Below are 21,475 nucleotides of genomic sequence, written 5' to 3' on the forward strand. Positions count from 1 at the left end.
CTTTTGTCTGCTTGGTAAATGCAAAATATTGAGAATTACAGCTCGTTCCAATTACAGTATGACTTACCAGAATAAAAACCGGTATAGAGGCGCGGTTGACTGTGACTATGCGACTAGATAGGTACGTGTCCGGTGCTCCAAAACCACCATTGCTCAGGCGGGTTTCTGCCAAAAACCGTCGGCATAGCGTGCTGGCTACCAAAACCCCAAACCCCAATTACCGACGTCGTGACCTGATTGGCCCCCAGGGTGAACAAGAAACATTAAGCGGAGGCCACTCCCTGGCATTTTTGAGCTGCTCGAGTCTCAGGCCTGCCTCGAATGCCTGCACATGTAACATGGCTTTTTCTCTACCAAAGCACCGAGCGAATGGCAACCCCTGTTTGGCCCATCTGGTTGCGGAAAGCCTCCCATCTATGGTAGCCATCCCATGAAGTTGGCGCGAACCGCCAAAATGGGCACTGCGGCGAAACGGACTATGGGGCCCCTGGGGACGCAGTGTACGTACGTACAGCGCAGAAAAGCAGGTTCCCCTTTTACTGTACAAGCCGTGTGTATGGTAGATATGGTTTCGGCAGTCGATCAATAAAACATTGACACCTCCCTCCCACGCCCTCACCTCGCGCTTTCTCTTCTTTGCCAAGATTTCTTCTTCGCCTTCACTTTCCCCTTTTCTTTCTCTCTGCCCAGACGTCGTATACCCGGTGTATAGTCCGATCTGCTTGTACTAATTGCTCTAAACAAATCGAAGCCGGTCTTCTTTCACGTCTAATAATCACATCACACCAAATCATATATAAAAAAGAAGATGCCTTCGAAACAGCAGAGATACAACGACGTCAGCGCCGACGACCGGTCCAGCACCGAGGTCGAGTCGCTGATGGAGGTCGAGAAGCCATGGCAGACAGCCGAGCGTCCGACGCGGACGCAGCGGACGTGCGCTGTCTTCAACCAGTGGCGGTGGCTCATCGACACCACGCTGCTCGTCGCCATCCTCGTCTTCGTCATCCGGCTGCAGTCCCCCGCCGCCGTGCAGGAGGAGTACCAGCTGAACGGCGACATGACGGGCGTCGGCCCCAAGTGTAAGAGACATTGATTGACCAACCCCCCCCCCCGCCTCCCCTTCAACCTGGACTGGCATGCTAATACACGTTCCACGCCACAGTCACCCAGAGAGTCGTCAAGTGGGAACCGGACGAGGAGTACGCACCATACAACATCTCCGAGTTCTTTAAGCCCGAGGTGCTGGACAAGTGGAACAAGCTGATGCCACGTACGTGATCTCATCCCACCATCAACACCACCCCTACTAACACGCAGCCAAAACAACTAGTGGGTATGGGTTTCCAGTGGGTAAGACCCGACCTCGCCAGTACAGCCACCTGCCGACGCCGATCGAGTGGACGAGGGAAAGACGGTTTTCACGACGTCGTGGACGCACCAGCTGCACTGCCTCTGGGCCGTGGTGCAGACGTACGCTGGGCTCAAGTCCAACACGACGCTGCCCGAGGACCACCACTGGCACATGATCCACTGCTTCTCCTACATGCGCCAGGCCATCCTCTGCTCCGCCGACACCGCCATCGAGGGCCACGAGACCACCTTCCCCGACGACAACGGCGGCTCCGACGGCTGGGACGCTCACCACGTCTGCAAGGACATGGGCGAGGTCCGCTCCTACCTCGAGAGCGTGCGCGCGTACTCGGACCAGGAGATCTTCTAGATCAGGACAAGAGAGAGCCGGAAACTCAAGTCAACTTATAGCACGGGCGCAATCGGAACGAGCTGCTAAAATGATTCGGCCTGGTGATTGAACCGCGATGGTACCGCTGCTTCATCAGAGCAATAAAGCGGCAAACCCAGGTGGAGCAGCCCAACCCAACCCAATATACTGATGGCTACTTCTCGACATCGACCGCCGCCCAAGAGCGTCGGGGGAGAAACGCGCCGCTGGCCTAACGCATTCTGGCTGTTCGTTCGTGCATCTCAACGCAGAGCCTTGGCGAACCACCTGGTCATCCTCGTCGATCGAAGGTTGGTGGGTTGGTAGAGGTGCCAGGCACGTTATATGAGGCCATCCGCTCCTCATGCCAAGGAGTTCGTCATCATCACCCATCTTCGATCAAGTATACTTTATATAGACGATTGGTATGAGAAACATGTGAAAGACATCCACATCATCATCTTTTCCCGGTGTCCCTTACGTGATTCATGGCGATCGAGCTAGCTGCGCCGCATGGCTGCATACCAAGTTAGTCCCTGAAGTTACGCTTTGGGTCAAGTGTAGGACCCACCGTCAACCACATCCGTCCATCGCTTCCTTGTCAGCATCCTCCCAATTTGATTTATCCGGTTGAATCACGTGTGGCGGAGTTGACTTCAACTGTAAATGAACCTCATCTTACGATCGGAAAGGATATCATGTAATGACTGCGCCCCCCCTCAACAAAGATGGGAAACGATGAAGAATCTATTCATGACATGCGAAAATGCCCCTGGGGTATGATTCTTTCCAGCTTGTGAAATGATTCAGACGCAAGTAAACCCTATTTTAACTCCGGCCATGCTTTTTGTTGTCCCCCCTCTCGAAATTCAAAAACATCCTCTTCGACGGCACCTGCGCTCTAGGATGTGTTTTTCATGCCGGTCGTCGGTTCGGGCTTCACCAAACGCAATGCCCACAGCAGCCAATCCTCGAGGACGAGGAAGTTCAGCAGGAACTTGTTGCCCAGATAAGAGATGAGCACGACAAAGGCGCCGGCGACGGCGTCTAGGATATAGTGGTTCGCGGTCGAGACAATGGCCAGCAGGATCAGCGCGGGGTAGCAGACGCCCGAGATCAGGTACGCGGCCCGGACGAAGGCGGAACGCCGGGTCTCCTGCTCGCCCTCGTCCTCCATCTGTTTTAGGAAACGCGGTACCTCCAGATTGTCGCCGGTCGCACCGGGGGAGGGCGAAAGGATCGAGGAAGCGTCGTCGAGGGACCACTGCTTCTGCGACGAGGAGCTGCCAAAGGGGCGGCACCAGGTGCGCATGAACCCGCTCTCGTACACGAACACGCAGCCGATGCAGAAGGCGTAACCGAAGTGCATGCTGGGCATCGCCGCGAGCTTGTTGACGTAGTTGCCGCTCATCCAGACGCTGGCGGCGTCCTCGGCGTTGACGGTGTCGAGGAAGCCGAACTCTCGCGGCAGCAGGCGCGGCGGCATGCACGGGTACACGGTGAAGGTGAAGAAGGCGCACAGGTTGAGGAGCGACATGGTGCGGCGCACGGTGCAGAAGCGCGTGTGCGAGGGCGCCATGGTGTAGTACCACGCGATGAAGCCGACGGTGCCGGGGATGTGGATCAGCGCGTAGACGCGGTTCAGGACAGTCAGGAAGAGCTCGCGCATGTCGCCCGCCACGACCCCGGCCAGAAACCACTGCTGCACCCGCCACTCAATCCACCGCTCCGTGCCTGTGCCCTGGCCACCCATTAACCACGCCTCCAGCTCCAGGATCGAGATGCCGTGGTCCTGGGCCACATTCCAGAGGCCCACGCTTCCTCCGTACCAAACGGCCGACAGGTACGCCGTCATGCGGTAGAAGAAGTAGGTAAGGATCCAGTAAAACATCTCGATCAGGAACGGGAACTTCTGGAGGATTCGGGAGTGGACATGACGGGCGAAGCGGAGCGAGTTGGGCGTATGGACTGTCCAGATGCCGAGGATGCGCCTGCGCTTGGGGGCGAACTGCGAAGAGGACGGCGACGGCGAGCGGTAACCGTCTGAGTCGAACGAATCTCGCCCATAATCGAAATCGTCTCGTGCCGGCTTGAGGGACTTGTAACACGGGGAGTTGGAGGAGTTCAAGATGGAGTAGCTCTTTCGTCGGGTTATGAACATGGCGCCGAAGAGGATTCCTACGATGACCTGGGGTGATCCTGGTTAGCTTCGGGATCAGTCGCCGCCTAGGGGCGGGTGCTTACAACTGGCTCAACCCATTCTGGCATTTTCCAAGCCTTCAACTTGGGAAGATTGGGAACACCTGTGTTTGGCTCCATGATGGCGGGAAGTCTGAATGCGCACGCTTTCCAGCAGTGGCAATAGGTGGCAGGATGCCCTTAGTGTAACGAAACACACGAGAAGTGGCAGGCGAGCAGAACGAGTCTCTTGTCTCTATCGAATGATGCCGAGGACCACCCTTGGATTTGCGACACCAAGGCCACACGGCTCAAAAACCCTGGAAAGTTCTGATGCTACCACAGTGGTCGAAGCAGTAAATTTTACTGAAGCGGCTGTTTTTTCAAGAAAACAGAATTGCGTTGGAGAGCTCAAGGCGGGTGTGGCAAGTCGGGCCAGAAAGCCGATCGAGAGGACTCTGGAGGGAGTGAAACGCCTGAAGCTACTGTGGGCGATTAAGGACCGAGGAAGTATTCAACGCAAACCAGCAAAACCCTCGCGAGCCAAGAGGCAGAAGGAAAATTAGAGAGATATTACTATGAATATTGGAAGAAAGACGATTCTGTTGGGTATGGACAGGAAGGGAGGAAGAAGAAGCAAGCACTTGCTTGATGCGACGAACTGACTTGACTGACTGACCACATGCATGGGACAGCTAGTCAGGGCAGAAGTCAGGCCAGTCTGGTACCAAATAAGTGGTCTTTCGCTTGCGAAATGCTTCGAGACGTTGGCCGCAGCCTTTCTGCTTCTTGGCTGGGCACTCTCAATGGCACTCAATGCAAATAATCCGACTGGGTGGTGGAGTTCGTCAGTCACCCCATCAAGAGAAGGGAATCAGTGGAGCGGGTTCGAGAAGGGGGTTCATTCAAGCTTAATGGAGGGGAGAGTGGTTACTGTATTGTGACTGTACCCGTTACCCTACTGCCAAGCGACGAAAAGGACCAGGGAACACGCCTGCGCCGCGAACCCGCTGCCGAGCTAGCCGTCTTGTCGTGGGTACTGAAAGGGCAATCTGCTTTGTCTGTCTCATCACCAGCAAATTCGCCAATTGCCATACTGCTTGGCGATAGGGGAAATAAAATGACCGTGGCGGCCATGGGTCTTGGCACTTTGGCTATGTTGGCGGGAGGCAGGCAATGGTGGGGTTTGGTATATACTGTACGTATTTGTCGGGCGCATATACGCGCTGTGCCGCATCTGGATTTGGGGGAGGAAAGATCTCGTACTGTATCGATTCGATGTTGGACAAATTGGGAGGTGATTGGCAAGGTAAGTGATCTGTAACCTTAACTTAGATGCTAACCTAACTGATGACTGATCTGCCCAGGCACGCAGGGTATTGAAAGTTCTCAAATTCTTGCAGCTCGTCATATCGGGAGGGGAACCGCGCGTACCAAGCGTTTACTTGTGCAATGATGCGACAATACTTGTGTAAGAATGCAACGGCGCCCAAGTGCAACCGGCTATCATGCAACGCCCGTTAATGCAAACATCCCGTGATCGTACCGTCAATTACTGTTTAGGAATAAAAGGTTGTCCTGTCGTGACGGTTTATCCATCGGGATCGCGTGGCACAGCCTCCGTCCTGGCACAGCAAATCAAACTAAGCAAAACGGTAACCGGACTACCATGAACCAATCGGCTCAGGCTGCTGATTATGGCCCAAGCTCCCTCGTAAACTATGATGGTCACCACACAAGGACTTTCTAGTGATGAGGCAGGGAAAGTCGAAGCCTTGCACCTGGCTCAAGTAATTGCGAGTAAAACAGCCTGCTGCCTGCAGCTGAGTTCGTCCCCATAGGACCCCGAGCAGAACACCAAGTCAGGCCAAGTCTATCTTATGTACCCCCACAACTTCCCACCATGGTCGCGTGCCCACTGCCCAGCCGAATTGCTGGCCGAGTAAGAGCCGCAACGAGCAACCTCACTACCACTAATAAGGTAGCATTAGGGGCTGCTAAGGTTGATGGTTGATTGTACTAGGTTTTGCCTCCCTACAGCCCTGTCGGGGTCGCTTGACACCTGGCTAAAAACCTAGCCTGTGAGACGCAGAAAACACAACGACTTCATGTTTGTTGGTTGGCGTGTGCGATTCACGAATATTTTACCTGAGAGAGAAGAAGAAATACAGAAGGCTGTTCGTTTTCTTGGGTCCATTTCGTACGCTAGAGTACAAGTAGGATCTCAGTGATCTCCCTGCCAAGACACTAAGCAGTATCATTGTCGGAAAGCAATCCCAGTAATTCCCGCTCAAAGTGGACGAAGTGACCCTTTTCCCACGAATTTATCTCGCCTTTGTTGTTCCCCTGAGAAAAAGGAGAGAGATGTATATACAGGTGGCAGGCGGGCACGCACCGTACTACTGTCTGTACATTACATTATGTTCATATTAAGATATTGAGATGTGACGCTATTAATAACACTCAGGGATTGTATATACAAGGTTCGGATACAAGCACGGCGTCCTTAATAGAAGCTCCCAATAAATGAAACAATAATGTTTCGTATGACTGATTCAATATCCAAAGCGCGGGTGGGTGGTAGGAGAAGATTAGCGATTGGCGAGTCTCACTCATTGCCCAATCCCCAATGCAACTGACTTCGTTACTCATCACAACTATCGCCCAATTAAAATTGGGGATTGAAACGTTTCGACGCCCGGATATTCACTCTTCCTGGATTATGCTAACAGCACCACTGCCAGTTGGATCCGGTCGGTCCCCGAGATTTGATGCCCGGCGACTTGGAACTTTTCGAATACCAGCGCCAAGCCTCGACTGCCCGCTACCGATGCCTAGCTACTGCTATCCCGCCGTAAACAAGCCCGCAAGTCCAGGCCGATAGGCCACTAAACAGATGCCTAAAAGAACGACTCCATCTCGGGAGCAACAAAAACCCAGAGATAATAATCAGAAAGTAGGTGAAGATTGAATCGAGGTTTTACCGAGGCATATTACCGGCTGGCCAGAAAAGTCGTACGGTGTCTTGCTTGGCGGCATCATCCAATCACCGGCCTCGGGGCGACGAGCTCTTGTCCGTTTTCGGCTGCTCGAGTTTGCTGGCAACAAATTGAACTAGGTATACTGCGCCAGTCTCAATCCGCTTCTTCTCGATTGGATCGGTCTCGGATTGATGTGGTATGTATGCATTCACGCCGCTGTACACTTACGGTATTAGTATCCTGACTTGGCCGTCCGGCCGTCATGAGATCAAGACGTCATTGCATGACTCGTTTCCCGCAACTTGTTCTACCGGTACATAGCCCAGGCCTTTGACGGGCTGACTAGCCTCTACGGAGTCAAGAAGGAGGCCGCCTTTGGCATTTGGCTTCTGCATGTTCCGCATCCCAACCATGGCGACATCATGTTCCAGTGTCGCAGTTTACCGACTCCAGGCTTAATGACTTTCGGTGCAGAGTTTGGGCAGGGGGGGGGGGGGGGCGCCTCCGACCTACCTGGTCATCTACTCCGTACAAGCGGCATCATCTACTCCACTTGCCCGACATTGCATGGCCCGATGAATGATGAATCGGCTCTGTTGATTTGCGCAACCGAAGTCGGGCCCCAAGGTGAAGGCTGGTCTCGGGTTCGCGCACCATCGCCCCCATTTTCAGCCTATGTCTTTCTCAATTCAACCCGAACGAAAGTAATGCTGTGGCTTGACCCGCGCCACTGGAGGTCCGGCCCGGTTTGCTCCTCTTTTCCCCAGGCAGACAGCTTTCTGTGAGACCTGCGATAATGGTTTTATGGGTTTGTCAATTGGAGACTGCTAATCTCGATTCAACTCCTCCTATTAATAGCTACCCTATTGATATACTCAATAAAGCTGCCTTAGCCGAACTGAACTAGATTTAAGGCTGAAGTTCTTGTATTTTTTTATTTTATGGTGTTGAGTGGTTTCTCCCAATAGTCCACTCAAACACACTTGAACACTCATCAGTCAATTACCATGGGTCGCAATCAACCTTACTGCTGTATCTGCGGGGCTCCGATGGTAGAGGCTGGGCAATGGTAAGCTTTCCTGCTTACAGAGCTCATCATCGTCCTTCGTAATGACGCAGGCCGGAGCGGAGCTTTTATTGACCCCCATGCCAGCGACGACGAGTCCAGTGAATGGCTGAACCGCACCGTTCTCCTTACCACCGCTCATGCTATCGACGAAAATGATAACGTCCAACTGGATCTGTATTTCCCTACTCATGGGCGATTTCTGGACCTCGGTCCTGACCTGCCAGAGGATTCCACGCGGCTTGTATTAAAACTTGACGCCCAATGTGACGACAATAACTGCTTCCGAATCCTCGAGTCTGGAGAGACTGTCGAAGCCTTTCAAGTCGAATCAGACGTATTGACTCCCGTCTATGGTGCGGGCGGTCCTCTCTACATGGCCGTCCACGCCCCCTGCATCAAGCTTGCACGCCGCTTCATTCAGAGCAGAGGGGGACAGCAGTAGAACGGCTTTCATATGGGTCCCGACGATGAGATACGCTCCATCAAGCAACTGTGGCAGGTGCTGCACCGTCGCATGCTAGGAACTCTCCCCGTCGTCGGCGAGTACCTCATAGAAGAACCGCACGATTATTTCGGGGGCAGGTTGTGCAGGAACGTCTACTGGGAGCTCGACGATGATCCGAAATATGGCCAGGTACGTTTTTTCTTTTGTAGTTTCTGCCTAAATGCATCATACGATGACTTACATCTTACGAACTAGCTTCTGGAAGCGGACCCCCTGGAAATCGTCAACATCACCGAGTCTATCCTGCAAAACCTCGAGCCGATACCGGCAAGCAGCCCAGAGCAGCAAGAATCTCGCCACAACACAGCAGCACAAGCGAAGCTACCCAAGACTCCCAGTGATCTACGGCATTTGGATCCAGTTTGTGACTATGCACACAGCCAAGAATGCTGGTGTGATGTCCTCGCTACGAAAACATCAACTCCTTGGTTGTGGGATTTAGACGGCGAGGCCGTGCGCAGGAAGCAGCAGAACGGTGATTGGAACTGGGAACATCTCGTGCGCCGGCTCGCCCAGGTCCGCATTCACGAGCCGGGTGACACGACCTTGCAAATTTCCCTGGGACTGCGGAATCGCCGTAAGATCAACGGGGGTCTCGCGCACCGTGCACCTCACGCACCACACCAATTTGAGGCTCACGATGAAAAACGTAAATTGCAATAAAACCAACAACAAATCAACCACTCCATCAATTGAGCCAATTCTTTCAGTATACGGCCTCTATATAGTCCTCTGCCTCGCTCTCACTTTCGCTGCTCGATTCGACCACAGTTAGCTCCTGTTTCACGCGCCGAGACCTCGTCGGTGCCTCCCCCTCGGCCTATATACCCTTCTTAGTTATGAACACACTTAATAGGCGCACGAATTCCTCGTTTAGCGCAGGTAAGACTCTCTTATGTTTAGTAGTACATTTTTTACTTAAAGCCGTGTTTAATTACTTATTTAACTACTTTATAATATTAAGCTAGATTATATTCTTAATAAGCTAGCTAACGGTGCTACGGTCACCCTATGTAACGGCGACCCTAAAAACTAATAATAATACTATATAATAATAATATAAATAATTTAATTAAAAATTAATATAAAATCTTAAAAACATTATTTTAATCCCGAAACGCTTCTATAACACTCTTAATCTTAGATTTAGAGTTAGATTTAATTATAACGGCTTTCGGCGCTGACGATAAAAGAGTAACAGTTTAGGGTTCCGATATAACGCTATTTATCTCCCTCTTAACTGCTATAGTATTTTGTATACGCGTAAATTTCTAGTTAAAGTTAAGTATTACTTTTTTCCTCTTTTTATTTCTTTCTTTTTTTAAATTACTTTCTAAAATTGACTTCTCGTGTTTTAATTAGCCGATCTAGCCGTTTAAAGTATTTAAACTTTTTTAGAACTTTCGGAATAAAACCCGGCGCGTCGCGCTATCAAAAATAATATTATTACTATTAAGCGTATCCGCTAATTCTTTAATTTAACGGTTAGTTATAAGTATTAGTAACGCTATAAAGGAGAATTATTTATTAAAAACGTCGGGGGGAGGCTTAAATAATCCTATTTTTATTTAGTTTTTTATTTTCCGGTTCCGGTTATTAAAGAGTTTATTAATATTACGAGGAAATATATTAATTACGGTTTAGCCGCTAATTACTATATATAATTAAAAAATAAACCTTTTAATTAATTTATAATATTGGAAAAAATCCTTTTTATTTATATTTATATTATTAAGCTCTATATAATATAAGGTTATTTTTCGGTAATAAATATTTTTTAATATATTAAAGGGATTAAAATTTAAGGGTTATAATAAGTATAACGAGTATGCCAGAAAGAAGAGAAGCTATATCTTATATTTTAAATACGTTATAATAAAGTCCTCGTTTACGTAGTTAACGTAATTATTTAAGATAATAAGCCGTTATTAATCCTTATTTTTAAGCTTTATATAAAGGATAAAAACCTTATTTAGCTATATTAAAGCTAGCTTTTTATTAGTTTAGCTTTTAAGGGATGCCGTAAAAACTTAATCCTCTATAGTATCCGTTAACGAGTCCTCTTCCTCTAAAAACTATTATTACTAGACTTATTAACTTTTAAATATAATAAAAGGAGGTAAGGTTTAGCCTAAAGCGTTATTATATTTGACTGTAGAAGCCCATTTTTAATTAAAAGAGTCTGTAATTAATATTCTTTTTATTTTAATAAATCTAATAATTATTATATTCGTTTTATAGCCGAGCTAGTTACCGATCTTGTTAATGTTAAACCGAAACTCTAAAGGGATTGATTTTAAAATAGGATTATTAAGCCGCTTAAAAAACTCGATAATTTTTTTTTACGAAAGTTACGTTAAGCTTTAAAAAATCTATCCTTTTAAAAAAAGTAACACTGATAAATAAATAATAAGTAATAAATCTTTTAACCTAATACTTACCGAGGATTATATTAATCTCGTTAATTTAAAAAATCTATTAAGCAAACATCCGAAAAATAATGTACGCCAGTAAGCAGCTTAAATTATATTATACAAGGTACTAAGTTACGATCTAAAACTCTTCCGCTATTATTAAGGCCTAAAAAGACTTATTCCGTTATTTTATAATTTTGCGGCCGTAAATCCGAACCTTTAGAATTATTTTAGGGATATTATGCTTCTCGGCGGCTTATTTTATTAACGAGCTATTTATAACATCCTAAATCGCGCGTTATAGTATTAACTCGTCAAGTTTACGGCCTATCGGAAAAAGGAAAAGAAAGGAAAACGATAGTATTATTTAATTAATTATAAATTAAAAGCTAACTGGTTTATATACTAATTTATATATAATACTGTTAAAGGTTATTTAAATTTAAGGGTCGCCGTTATATAGGGTGACCGTAGCACCGTCAGCTGGCTCAAGTGCTTTAATTAATTTTTAAAATAAAAGCCTCGTAATTAATTAATTATAAATCTCTTTAATATTAATTATTATATACAATAATTTATTATTATTATTAATACTCTTTAAAGTATTAATTATAACGTTAATAATTTCGTTAATAAATCGATCGGCGTAATATTATTAAAGTTCGTAGAATTACCCTCCTCTCTCACCGAGAGGTACTACCTATAGAGACGAGAATTTATAGCCTTAAATTAGTCCCGGGGGAAAATTCTCGTTATATACCAACCGGCCTTAATCGTGCCAACCGTAAAGGCATCTTTTCGAGCTTGTTTCCAGGCGTTCACGAACTCCTCGTGGCCTAGAAACCATCGTGAGGCCTCTAAAACAGGCGTCGCGCAGGTAAGCCTTGAATTTTCGCTTTAAAATAGAGAAGGGACCGACGTCGAAAGGCTAAGTAACTTAAGAAGTATGCGCCGGTAAGTAATTAATTTAAATCTTAGTTATAAAGTACGTTTATATAAACTCTTTAGTGATATATAACCGGTGACTATTAAATATAAAGTGTCGTTATTAATTAAAATTATTAAGCTTTATTTTTAATATAAACACGTTATTTATTTAATTAAGTATAATTTAATTATTAGTTTATTTATTTAAATTAATAATAAACTATTAATTATAAATTTTAAAGTTAAATTCGTTATAAAACTATTATTATTAAATATATTTATTAATAAAAATAATTAATAAAGGTAAAATATAACTTAAATTATTTATATATACTTTAAAATAATTACTTACTTTAATTTATTAAAGTTTTTTATAAAGACTTCTTTTAACTCTATTAAGTTAATTATTAATAAGTTATCTTTAATTTCTATAATAAAATTAACCTCATTAATATTATAAGAGTATTTAAAGGTATATTTTATATTATAAATAAGTTAAATTAATTTAAAAAAACGTATAAATTATTTAAAAACGCGTCGTTTAAACGCTTTATACTAATTTAAATACTTTTAATTAACTTAATTAATAAATTTCGAAGTATAAATTTATAAAATTAATTAATACTAAGGATTTTTTAATTATTAAAGGCTTAAAATATACGTTATATATAAAATTAAAATTAGTATTAAAATAGCAAGAACTAAGGTTTTCTATATTACTTTAAAAGGGGTACTACGTACTTACGCGTACGAACTCCTTTTTTATTTTATTAAAAATGATATACGATACCCTTTATAGCTCGTATTAAAAATAAATATAAATAATAAAATAAAAATAATTAAACCTCGATTAAAACCGGAACTACTATATATACGAGAGCTTATTTAATACTAATTAATAGTTACCCGTAACGATTATAAATTAATAAAAGTAAAAAGACGGTTTTACGCCTTTATCGACATAAGGACGACCGTATTAAAGAGCCCCGAGAATTTCCGCCCGTTAAAAATTCAGAGGAAAAGCCGAACTAAATTAATTATATAAAGAGGAACCCTTTTTTCCGAGTATATATTATAAAGAAGAAATTAAGTTCTAAATTATACGCGAAATTAGCTAAGTTATATATAATTATATATTTAAATAACTTTATTATATAATTTATAAAATAATAACCCTTATTAAAATAAAATTAATTACGATTAATAAATCGAGATCGAACTTAAATATATCGGATTTTAATAAACTAATAACTTTAAACCTCGAACTAATTATATACGAAATTTTTTTTTTTAAAATACCGGGATCTTTTTAATAATTTAGAAAAAGAAACGTTAACCTCGCTTTTTAAAAACTCGAACTTTTAAACGTACTCTTCGAAAAAATAATACCTAAACTATTTATAACGTACCTTATATAATACTTTTTAAAATATTATATATTAAAAATAAAAAAGACCTCTTTTAAAAAATTATTTATTATAAAATTTAATAAATAAACCGAATATTAATTTAATTAAATTAATCGTATATTTTAAAAAGAGCTCTTTAATTACTTTAAAAAATACGGAGTCGATATATTAACGGACGAATCTTTTAAAGCTAAGCTTACAAGTCTAGTGACCGGCCGATCCTACACATTAATAAGACCGACCGGTAGAACCGACTTCGGAAACCCGAAAAGAGGATATTCCATACTCTTCCCGAGAACAGACAGTCGAAAAACCGCCGCCTAAGCGAGATATACCCGGTCTCCGTACGGAGCAATCGTCCGCGATATTATAGGGCACTTTAAGACCGACGTTTAATTCCGGAGTCTTAAACACTTTAGGCCCGACGTCTAACCCTGGATTCCTAAGTACCCGAGCGTCGCAAAATATCGTCCTTTTTCTTTTTCTAACTCCGGTACCGCTATATTAGACCGTACGATTATTTAGTCTAGCGTACGTTACAGAGTATAATATCCCTTTAAGCTGAGCTATTTATAATAATAAAATCGATTAAAATAAAGTCGTTACTTTTTTAAAGGTATAAAAGAAGGAAAAAAACTATATTAATAAATTATATAATATTTTTTACGATAAAGTATAGATATTTATTAAAATATACCGACGGCTAGATATACCGGAAGACTAATACTATAAAATCTTCCCGGATATTCTTTCCGGCCGTGTAAAGGTATTCTATTTTAATTATATCGGACCCGAGAAGAGATAAAACGAGATATACTACTTTATAAACTCGTATTTTAATATAATAATAAACTACGTATAATATTTTATAAATTAAATAATAACTTCTTTTATACGAGTAAAAAATAAAAACGCCGAGAAGTAACTTATTAAAGTTTTAAAAATCTTATTAAATAAGTTCTAACTCGTATAACGAGCTTTTAAAAAAGGATTCGAAAAAAAGATCGCTCTTTATACCTTAATAGTACGAGCTTATTAAAAAGTTCCGGAGCTTATACCGGCCTTTATTAATTAAAAGCTAATATACGAAACGTTATTTTCGAACCTTCGCGTATCGCTAAGTATAATAATAAACTAAATATTATCGGAACGATATTTAATAAAAAAATTATATCGAAACCTGGCTATAAATACGTATTTAATTAATAAACGGTTTATAAATAACCGTACGAGAGGAAACCGACTAACCTACGGCAATAAATTACTATATAATAGCCGACCACTAGGATAAGAAAGGATCCAGCGACCCGCCGGCACCTTCCGACCAAGATTACCGTACAAGAACCGGAAGTTCGAACGAAGAACCTGCCGAATCTACCATAAACAAGGCTATTAATCGATAAACCACCTAGCCGAAAAGCAGTCCCGAATAAGGAACTAATATCTCCAAGCGTGCGATAGTATCGGATAAGGCCCCATTTCTTAAGACAAGTACGAAACGTTCGTCCAGGACTAAGAAAAAAAAAAGGGAGGAGCTAGAAAACGACGAAGAGGAGTACGATTATCTCGATCTAAAAGATATATAATAAGGTATTACTTACCTAACGGACGCCGTGTTTTATTACCGGCTTATTAGCGAAGATATTTATTTTACGAATACTTAATTAAATTAAGAACGACGAACGAGAAAAAACCGATGATCGATATTATGTCGCTCCGAGAATCGTATAAAAAGGGAGATCTCGGAGATCTGTTAAGTCGACGGCCGAGATAACCCTGTAGACGCCTTTACTAAGAAATCTTTAAATAAAGCCCTCGAATAGCTAGTATTAACTAATAGGTTAACCGTACGCGTAGAAGCGTACGTCGAGAAACTAGACTCGCACGGCGAGTAAAAAGAGAGGAGAGAAAGAGATATCTTCTTTTTTAACGAGGTATAACGTATCGCGATATATAATAACGCCCCTACTATTATTATTATTTTTATTATTATTATTATTAAGGGACTTATTATTTAATTAAGTTAATATTAAAAAGGTATAATATTACTTATACGGCTTAAGTAGGTACCGAATACCGGATTAGCGTAACCCATCTATACGAGACGTTTATAAAAGGAAGACTCGTTTTAAAAAAGGGAACTACTTAAATTTATTATTAAAATAAAGACTGCCAGTATTAAAATAATAAGAATTAAGGTTTTATATTATTTTAAAAAAGGTACTACGTATTTACGCGTATAAACTCCTTTCTTATTTTATTAAGAGGGGTATACGATACCCCTCGTAGCTCGTATTAAAAATAGATATAAATAATAGAATAAGAACAATTAAACCTCGATTAAAACCGGAATTACTGTACGTATAAGAGCTTATTTAATAATTAGTTTATTAAAAGTACGAACTATAATTACGTTTATACTAATATTTAATTAATTAAATACCTTTTTTAAACTAATAAAAAGCTTATAAAAAAGTATATTTCTCTTTAAAAATTAATACGCCTTTAAAGCGACGTTATAATAACTAGTGTATTATGTTATTACTTTTAACGTATCTTATAAGCGAATATCTTATATAAGCGAATGTTTTATTCTTTTATACCCTTTTTAATAAAATATAAATTAATTTCACCATAACGTATTTTAATATATTAAAATTAATCGGAATTTTTATCTTTAAATACTTTTATATTATTCTAATAAGTACGCGTACTATAGCCGGGCTCTCCGTAGATTTTAATATTAATAGATATTAAGAATAAAAAGTATATTTCTATATTTTGTGTAATACTTTTAAATACGATATAATTTTCGAAAAGGCCTAAATAACGAAATAAAAAATAAAGCTTCTTTTTTAAAAAAAAAGTAGCTATAGATTCGTATAATATAGGTACGAGTAAAAAACCTCGGACGAAAGCGACCTACCCTCTCGTATAAATATATAACGATAAAGGATATAGGGTTCGGATATTAAATACGGAAGGAACTTTTATTATAATATTAAGAGTTCCCTTTATTATTAAAATATTTAAAGAACGGCTTATTACCCCTTTTTGAGGGGAAAAAATTAATTATAATATCGAACTCGTATAAGAAAAAGGAAAATGATTAAAGGTTTTTTAAAAGTTATTATATAATATATCGAAAAAAAACTATTAGTTTTATAAAAAGTTTTAATAAAATTATTAAATAAGGGATTTATTCGAGTAAGCTATTCCCCGGCGGCGGTATTAATTCTTTTCGTATAAAATCTTAAAGGAGGCTTACGGTTTTATATCGATTATTAAGCTTTAAATAAGATTATAAAAAAGGATCGCTATTTTTTATTATTTATTTAAAAAACTTTAATTTAAATCTTATAAGCGAAATAATATATAAAACTAGACGTCGCGGCCGTATTTTATAAAATTAAGATTATAAAAGGTAACGAGTAAAAAACGGCTTTTCGTACGAAATACGGGCTATTTAAATAGCTTATTACTTTTTTTAATTTCGCGAATATACCGAGCACTTTTTAAAAATATATTAATTAAACTTTATAAAACCTTTTAAATAAGTTTTACTTTACGTATATTAACGATATTTTTATTTATATAAATAATAACTTTAATTAATATTATACGTACGTTATAAAAATATTTTAACGCTTTATAAAAACTAGTTTATAACTCGATATTAATAAATACGAATTAAAAGTTACGAAAATAAAATATTTAAGCTTTATTTTTAATGTTCGAAACGGAATCTAAATAAACCCTAAAAAAGTTCGAATAATTTAAAAATAAAAAACCCTAAGTTCCGTACAAGGAGTACGAAGATTTCTCGAATTCGTTAATTATTGTCGAAAACTTATTCGAGACTTTTCGAGAATAATAACACCGCTTATACGCTTAATAAAAAACGACGTCTTTTTTTACTAAGGTTTTAATTATTAATAAATATTTAATTACTTTAAAAACTTAATTATTTAATAATTAATATTATTATAATTCGATTTAAACCGTATAACGATACTCGAAACGGACTCTTTAAAATATTAAAAGGGTTCTTTTTTAATATAATAATAAAAGGCTTTTTTATTTTTACGCCTATTATTTTAAAAAAATATCGCCTATTAAATATAATTACGAGATTTATAATAAAGAGATATTAATAATTATTCGGTATTTAAAAAAATAAGATACCGAGTTATAATTCGTATAAAAATTTAACGTTATTACGAACTATAAAAACTTTAAATATTTTATATCTTTTTAAAAATTAAGCGAGAAATATATATAATAAACGCTTATTCTTAACCGGTATAATTTTCGAATTAAATATAAAATTAATTATTAAAATAAACAAATAAACGTTTTATTTAAAAAGGAGTAAGATATATTACGAAACTTTTATAATAATAAGATTTAATATTAAAAGTTTTAATTAATAATATTAAAAGTATTTAATTAATAAAGTTATTTAATATAAATAATTATTATTTCCTTTTTTATTTTTAAACTTTAAGCTTTATAAAATTAAGGGTTTTAATGAAATAAAACGTATCGTATAATTATATAAAGCTTAAAAAATAGCGTTATTAAGTTCCCCTCGTTATTATAACTTAAGGTATTAATATTTAAATACGTTTTAAACGTAAATAATTAGCCTCTTTTTTATAATTAACGCTAGGTACTAAAATATAATCCCTTATATACGAAGCTCGTCGTTAAAGCCTATAATAACCTGCTCGCTAAATATTTTAAGTATTATTAAACCTATACCACATTTACGAGAAACTTTTTCTAGCTAAGGATAAGCCTTTTCGTACGTCGATATATAAAGAATTACGACGTTTATAATAAATTAAAGACTTAAAAAAACTAGAAATAAAAGTTTTTAAAACTATTATTAATACTCGATAAAATTTAGAAAAAAGTTTCGGTAAACTTCGTTACTAATTTAGAAAAAAGTTTCGAATATACGAATATAATAATCGAACTTATAATAGAGATTATAATAAAATTTATAACGTAAGCTTTCGTATAACGAGTTATTAATTAATACGGCTCGTTTACCGTAATTATTTCGGATTATAAAAGGTAATTTATAAGCTTTTTTTAAAAACGAATATATTAATTTTTAAGGATCGAATAATAAATCTTTATAGCATACTATTTAAAAACCGACGAAGCTACGAAATAAATTAACAGTGTTATTAAAGCTTATTTAAAAGCGTATATTACGAAATATTAAAACCGATAAGCTATATTATACCTTATTATTAATACGTATTAAATGTTTATAAATTAATAATTATTAGGTTAATATATTTTATAAACGAATATCTTATATAAACGAATGTTTTATTTTTTTATACCCTTTTCGATAAAATATAAATTAATTTCACTATAACGTATTTAATATATTAAAATTAATCGGAATTTTTATCTTTAAATACTTTTATATTATTCTAATAAGTACGCGTATTATACCCGGGCTCTCCGTAGATTTTATAGCATTATAAGCGTATCCTAAACGTCCTTATACGACCACTCCTCCGACGCGCACGATTCGAAACCTCTATAAATTTTCGAAAGCTTTCTAATTTTAAAGAGGAATCAATTATTCGATATATTATTAATTTAAATATGCGATCGTTTTTCCCCGGTTAAATAATATAAAATATAAAAAAAGAATATATATAACTTTAATAAAACCGGGTTTTTTATAAATTAAATCTCGTTGAAAATAATTATAACTACTTTCGATTAACGCGGAAAGCCTAGGGTAATATAATAAAGAAACCGGGAATAAGTTACAGTTATTTAAGGCGTTAAATTAAACGGTTACGTTATCTCTTTATATATTATTTTTATTAAGAAAACATACTTCTCTTTTTAATATAAAAATAGCTTATTATTAAAAGATTAAGTAATTATAATTATTAAAAATAATTAAATTATAAAAAAAAACGAGGATTAAATTCGATATTTTAATTAATATATTAAGTCTCGTACGAAAAGTTATTATCGCCTCTTCATCTTAAACGGCTATAAAAATTATTACTCGATAACTTTTAAGCTTTATTACGAAAAAAACTCGATTATTATACTTTATATATCTTTTTATTCGTTATATAAGCTTTAATTTTTTTTAATATCGGCTATTTTTATACGTTAAAAAATGTATAAAAAAGAAATTAAAAGTTTTATACGGGCATATATTATTTATAATTTAAAGGAGGACTTCCTACTAATGTATTTAAAAGCGTTCTAAGCGACTTTTATCGTTTCGAATATATAAAGAGGCTTTTAAAAAATAAGACTCGTTTTATATAATCCGGAATATATTATTTTATAATTAGATATAAAGTTACGTATTTTAATACCTTCGGGGACGTTTTCCGGCTTATTTATTTATTTTTAAATTAAAAACTTTAAATAACTCCATTAAAACCTAATTTTAAACTTAATACGTTTAAAACCGTATTATATAGTATTAAAATAACTTTTTAACGTTTATTTTAATTAGTTTTAATTAAATCGTAAAGGTTATAACGTAGGTTATATACCGAGTTACTTTTTAAAAAAATAAGAACGCGATACTTTAAAAAGTAAATAAAATACTTAGCCGGCGCCGCCGTAAATAGTTATAAAATAGAGGATTACTTCGTATATAAGCTAAGAAAGACCTGTAGTTTTAAAAGAATATTAATAAATAGTTATAAAACGAATCGCGTCGAAAGAGTAGTTATACGAGAACGTTTAAGACACGCCCACAGCGCTATAGAATCTACGGAGAGCCCGGGTATAATACGCGTACTTATTAAAATAATATAAAAATCTTTAAAAATAATAATTATTAATATATTTAATTAATTATAAACTTTATAATTAAATTAATTTATAACTTATAAAGCTTAATAGTAAAAAGTACGTAACTTATTTATATATATAACTCACTTATAACGTATATTAAGTTAAATATAAGCGTTTAAAAACGTATGTTTAATTTATTAATTACTTTATTTAAATATTAACGTATTAAATTAAATACGTTAAATTTAAACTAAATGTTATTTCTTTATAAAAAGAATAAAATACGTAGCTTAAAAAGTGATAAAAAACTCTAGCTTTATAATATAATTTATTAACGCCTTAATAATAAATAAAGTGTTATATTTAAAAATTAAAGTAAGTGAAAAGAGTAAAGAGGTATACTAAGTATAATAATACCGTTATTCTCTATAATATTCCTCGAATTCTACCGAAATATAGCTTTTATAATCGTCTAGGATTAAAAGGCGATAAGAGCCCTTTTTCCGCTCCTTAATATACTTATCGAAGTGTCGAATCTAGTCTAGGCTCGTCTCGTTATCGGTCTAGCTATTAGAAGTCGGTTTAATCACTTAGTCGCCCGGTAAGTCGTATTCGCGAGACTAGTTTACGAGGTTATATTAGCCTTAAATAATTAAGAACGGCGAAATATACTAGCCTTATAAATTAATATATTTAATAGCCGTTAACTATTCTTAATTATTAGGTTAAACCGACTTCGCTTTTTTATATTAATCAGAGAGTGTTACGACGAGTATTAACTTAATCATGCTTATTATAAAGCCGGTCTCGTTAAAATTCTATATATCTTCGTTTAAAATGCCGTATTTAGCCTTTATATTCGTAACTAGCGCGAAGCAGCCGGAAATAACACCTGCATCCTCGTAAAGAGCCCTCTAATAATCGTATCGACGGTTTGTTCGAGTCTTAAGGTCTAGGTTGCGGTCGATAAAGCGCCTGACCTAGTGCTTGCTAACGTGGTCGCCGCCGCGCGACGCTGTGAGGAGATTAGCCATATCTCTTATAATACTGATATTAAGAGGCATCCTCGGGTATTTAAATTAATCATATAATTACGAAGCACCTCCTTTTTAACTAGATTTAATTTATATCGTGGATGTCGGATTCCGCGTCGTGGGGTTCGGCTGTTGATTTAATAGTTTAGGGTAGCTCGTTCGCTTAAGAGATTTATTAAATTTTATATCGTTTAAATTATTAAAACGATTTTAAATTCTTTAAATTAAATCGATATTATAATTATAAAGATATTACGTATTAAAGTTTAAATAAATTAAAAAAGTAACTCGTTTAATAATATAGCTTATTTAATAATAAACTACGTTAATTATTTAAAATAAATTTAAAAAAATACTATAAAAATACTATGAAAAGATTTATTTATTAATTAATACGAAATTATAAATTTAACGTTTAAAAGAAAAGTTAAAGC

At 37.8% G+C, this 21,475-nt stretch overlaps 4 protein-coding genes across 4 annotated transcripts; 3 read left to right on the forward strand and 1 right to left on the reverse strand.

Moving 5' to 3' along the window:
• Positions 1 to 808: 808 nt before the first annotated feature.
• PG994_003556 (uncharacterized protein) lies at positions 809 to 1,723 on the forward strand (the record flags this gene model as incomplete). Its single annotated transcript, XM_066854965.1, has 3 exons — positions 809 to 1,082; positions 1,166 to 1,273; positions 1,401 to 1,723. The coding sequence occupies 3 exons, from the start codon at positions 809 to 811 to the stop codon at positions 1,721 to 1,723; spliced, it is 705 nt and encodes a 234-aa protein (XP_066719243.1).
• A 901-nt stretch (positions 1,724 to 2,624) lies between these two features.
• On the reverse strand, positions 2,625 to 4,042 carry PG994_003557 (uncharacterized protein; the record flags this gene model as incomplete). Its single annotated transcript, XM_066854966.1, has 2 exons — positions 2,625 to 3,911; positions 3,968 to 4,042. The coding sequence occupies 2 exons, from the start codon at positions 4,040 to 4,042 to the stop codon at positions 2,625 to 2,627; spliced, it is 1,362 nt and encodes a 453-aa protein (XP_066719244.1).
• Positions 4,043 to 7,889: 3,847 nt separating this feature from the next.
• PG994_003558 (uncharacterized protein) lies at positions 7,890 to 8,393 on the forward strand (the record flags this gene model as incomplete). Its single annotated transcript, XM_066854967.1, has 2 exons — positions 7,890 to 7,951; positions 8,009 to 8,393. 2 exons carry the CDS (start codon positions 7,890 to 7,892, stop codon positions 8,391 to 8,393), a joined length of 447 nt encoding a protein of 148 aa, XP_066719245.1.
• Positions 8,394 to 8,405: 12 nt separating this feature from the next.
• On the forward strand, positions 8,406 to 9,119 carry PG994_003559 (uncharacterized protein; the record flags this gene model as incomplete). The annotated part of the gene is made up of 2 exons (XM_066854968.1): positions 8,406 to 8,585; positions 8,652 to 9,119. 2 exons carry the CDS (start codon positions 8,406 to 8,408, stop codon positions 9,117 to 9,119), a joined length of 648 nt encoding a protein of 215 aa, XP_066719246.1.
• Positions 9,120 to 21,475: the final 12,356 nt, after the last annotated feature.

Source organism: Apiospora phragmitis, assembly GCF_038363925.1.
Source record: "Apiospora phragmitis strain CBS 135458 chromosome Unknown utg000004l:1.0-3135199.0:1.0-3139288.0, whole genome shotgun sequence".
NCBI classification, from domain to species: Eukaryota; Fungi; Ascomycota; class Sordariomycetes; order Amphisphaeriales; family Apiosporaceae; genus Apiospora; species Apiospora phragmitis.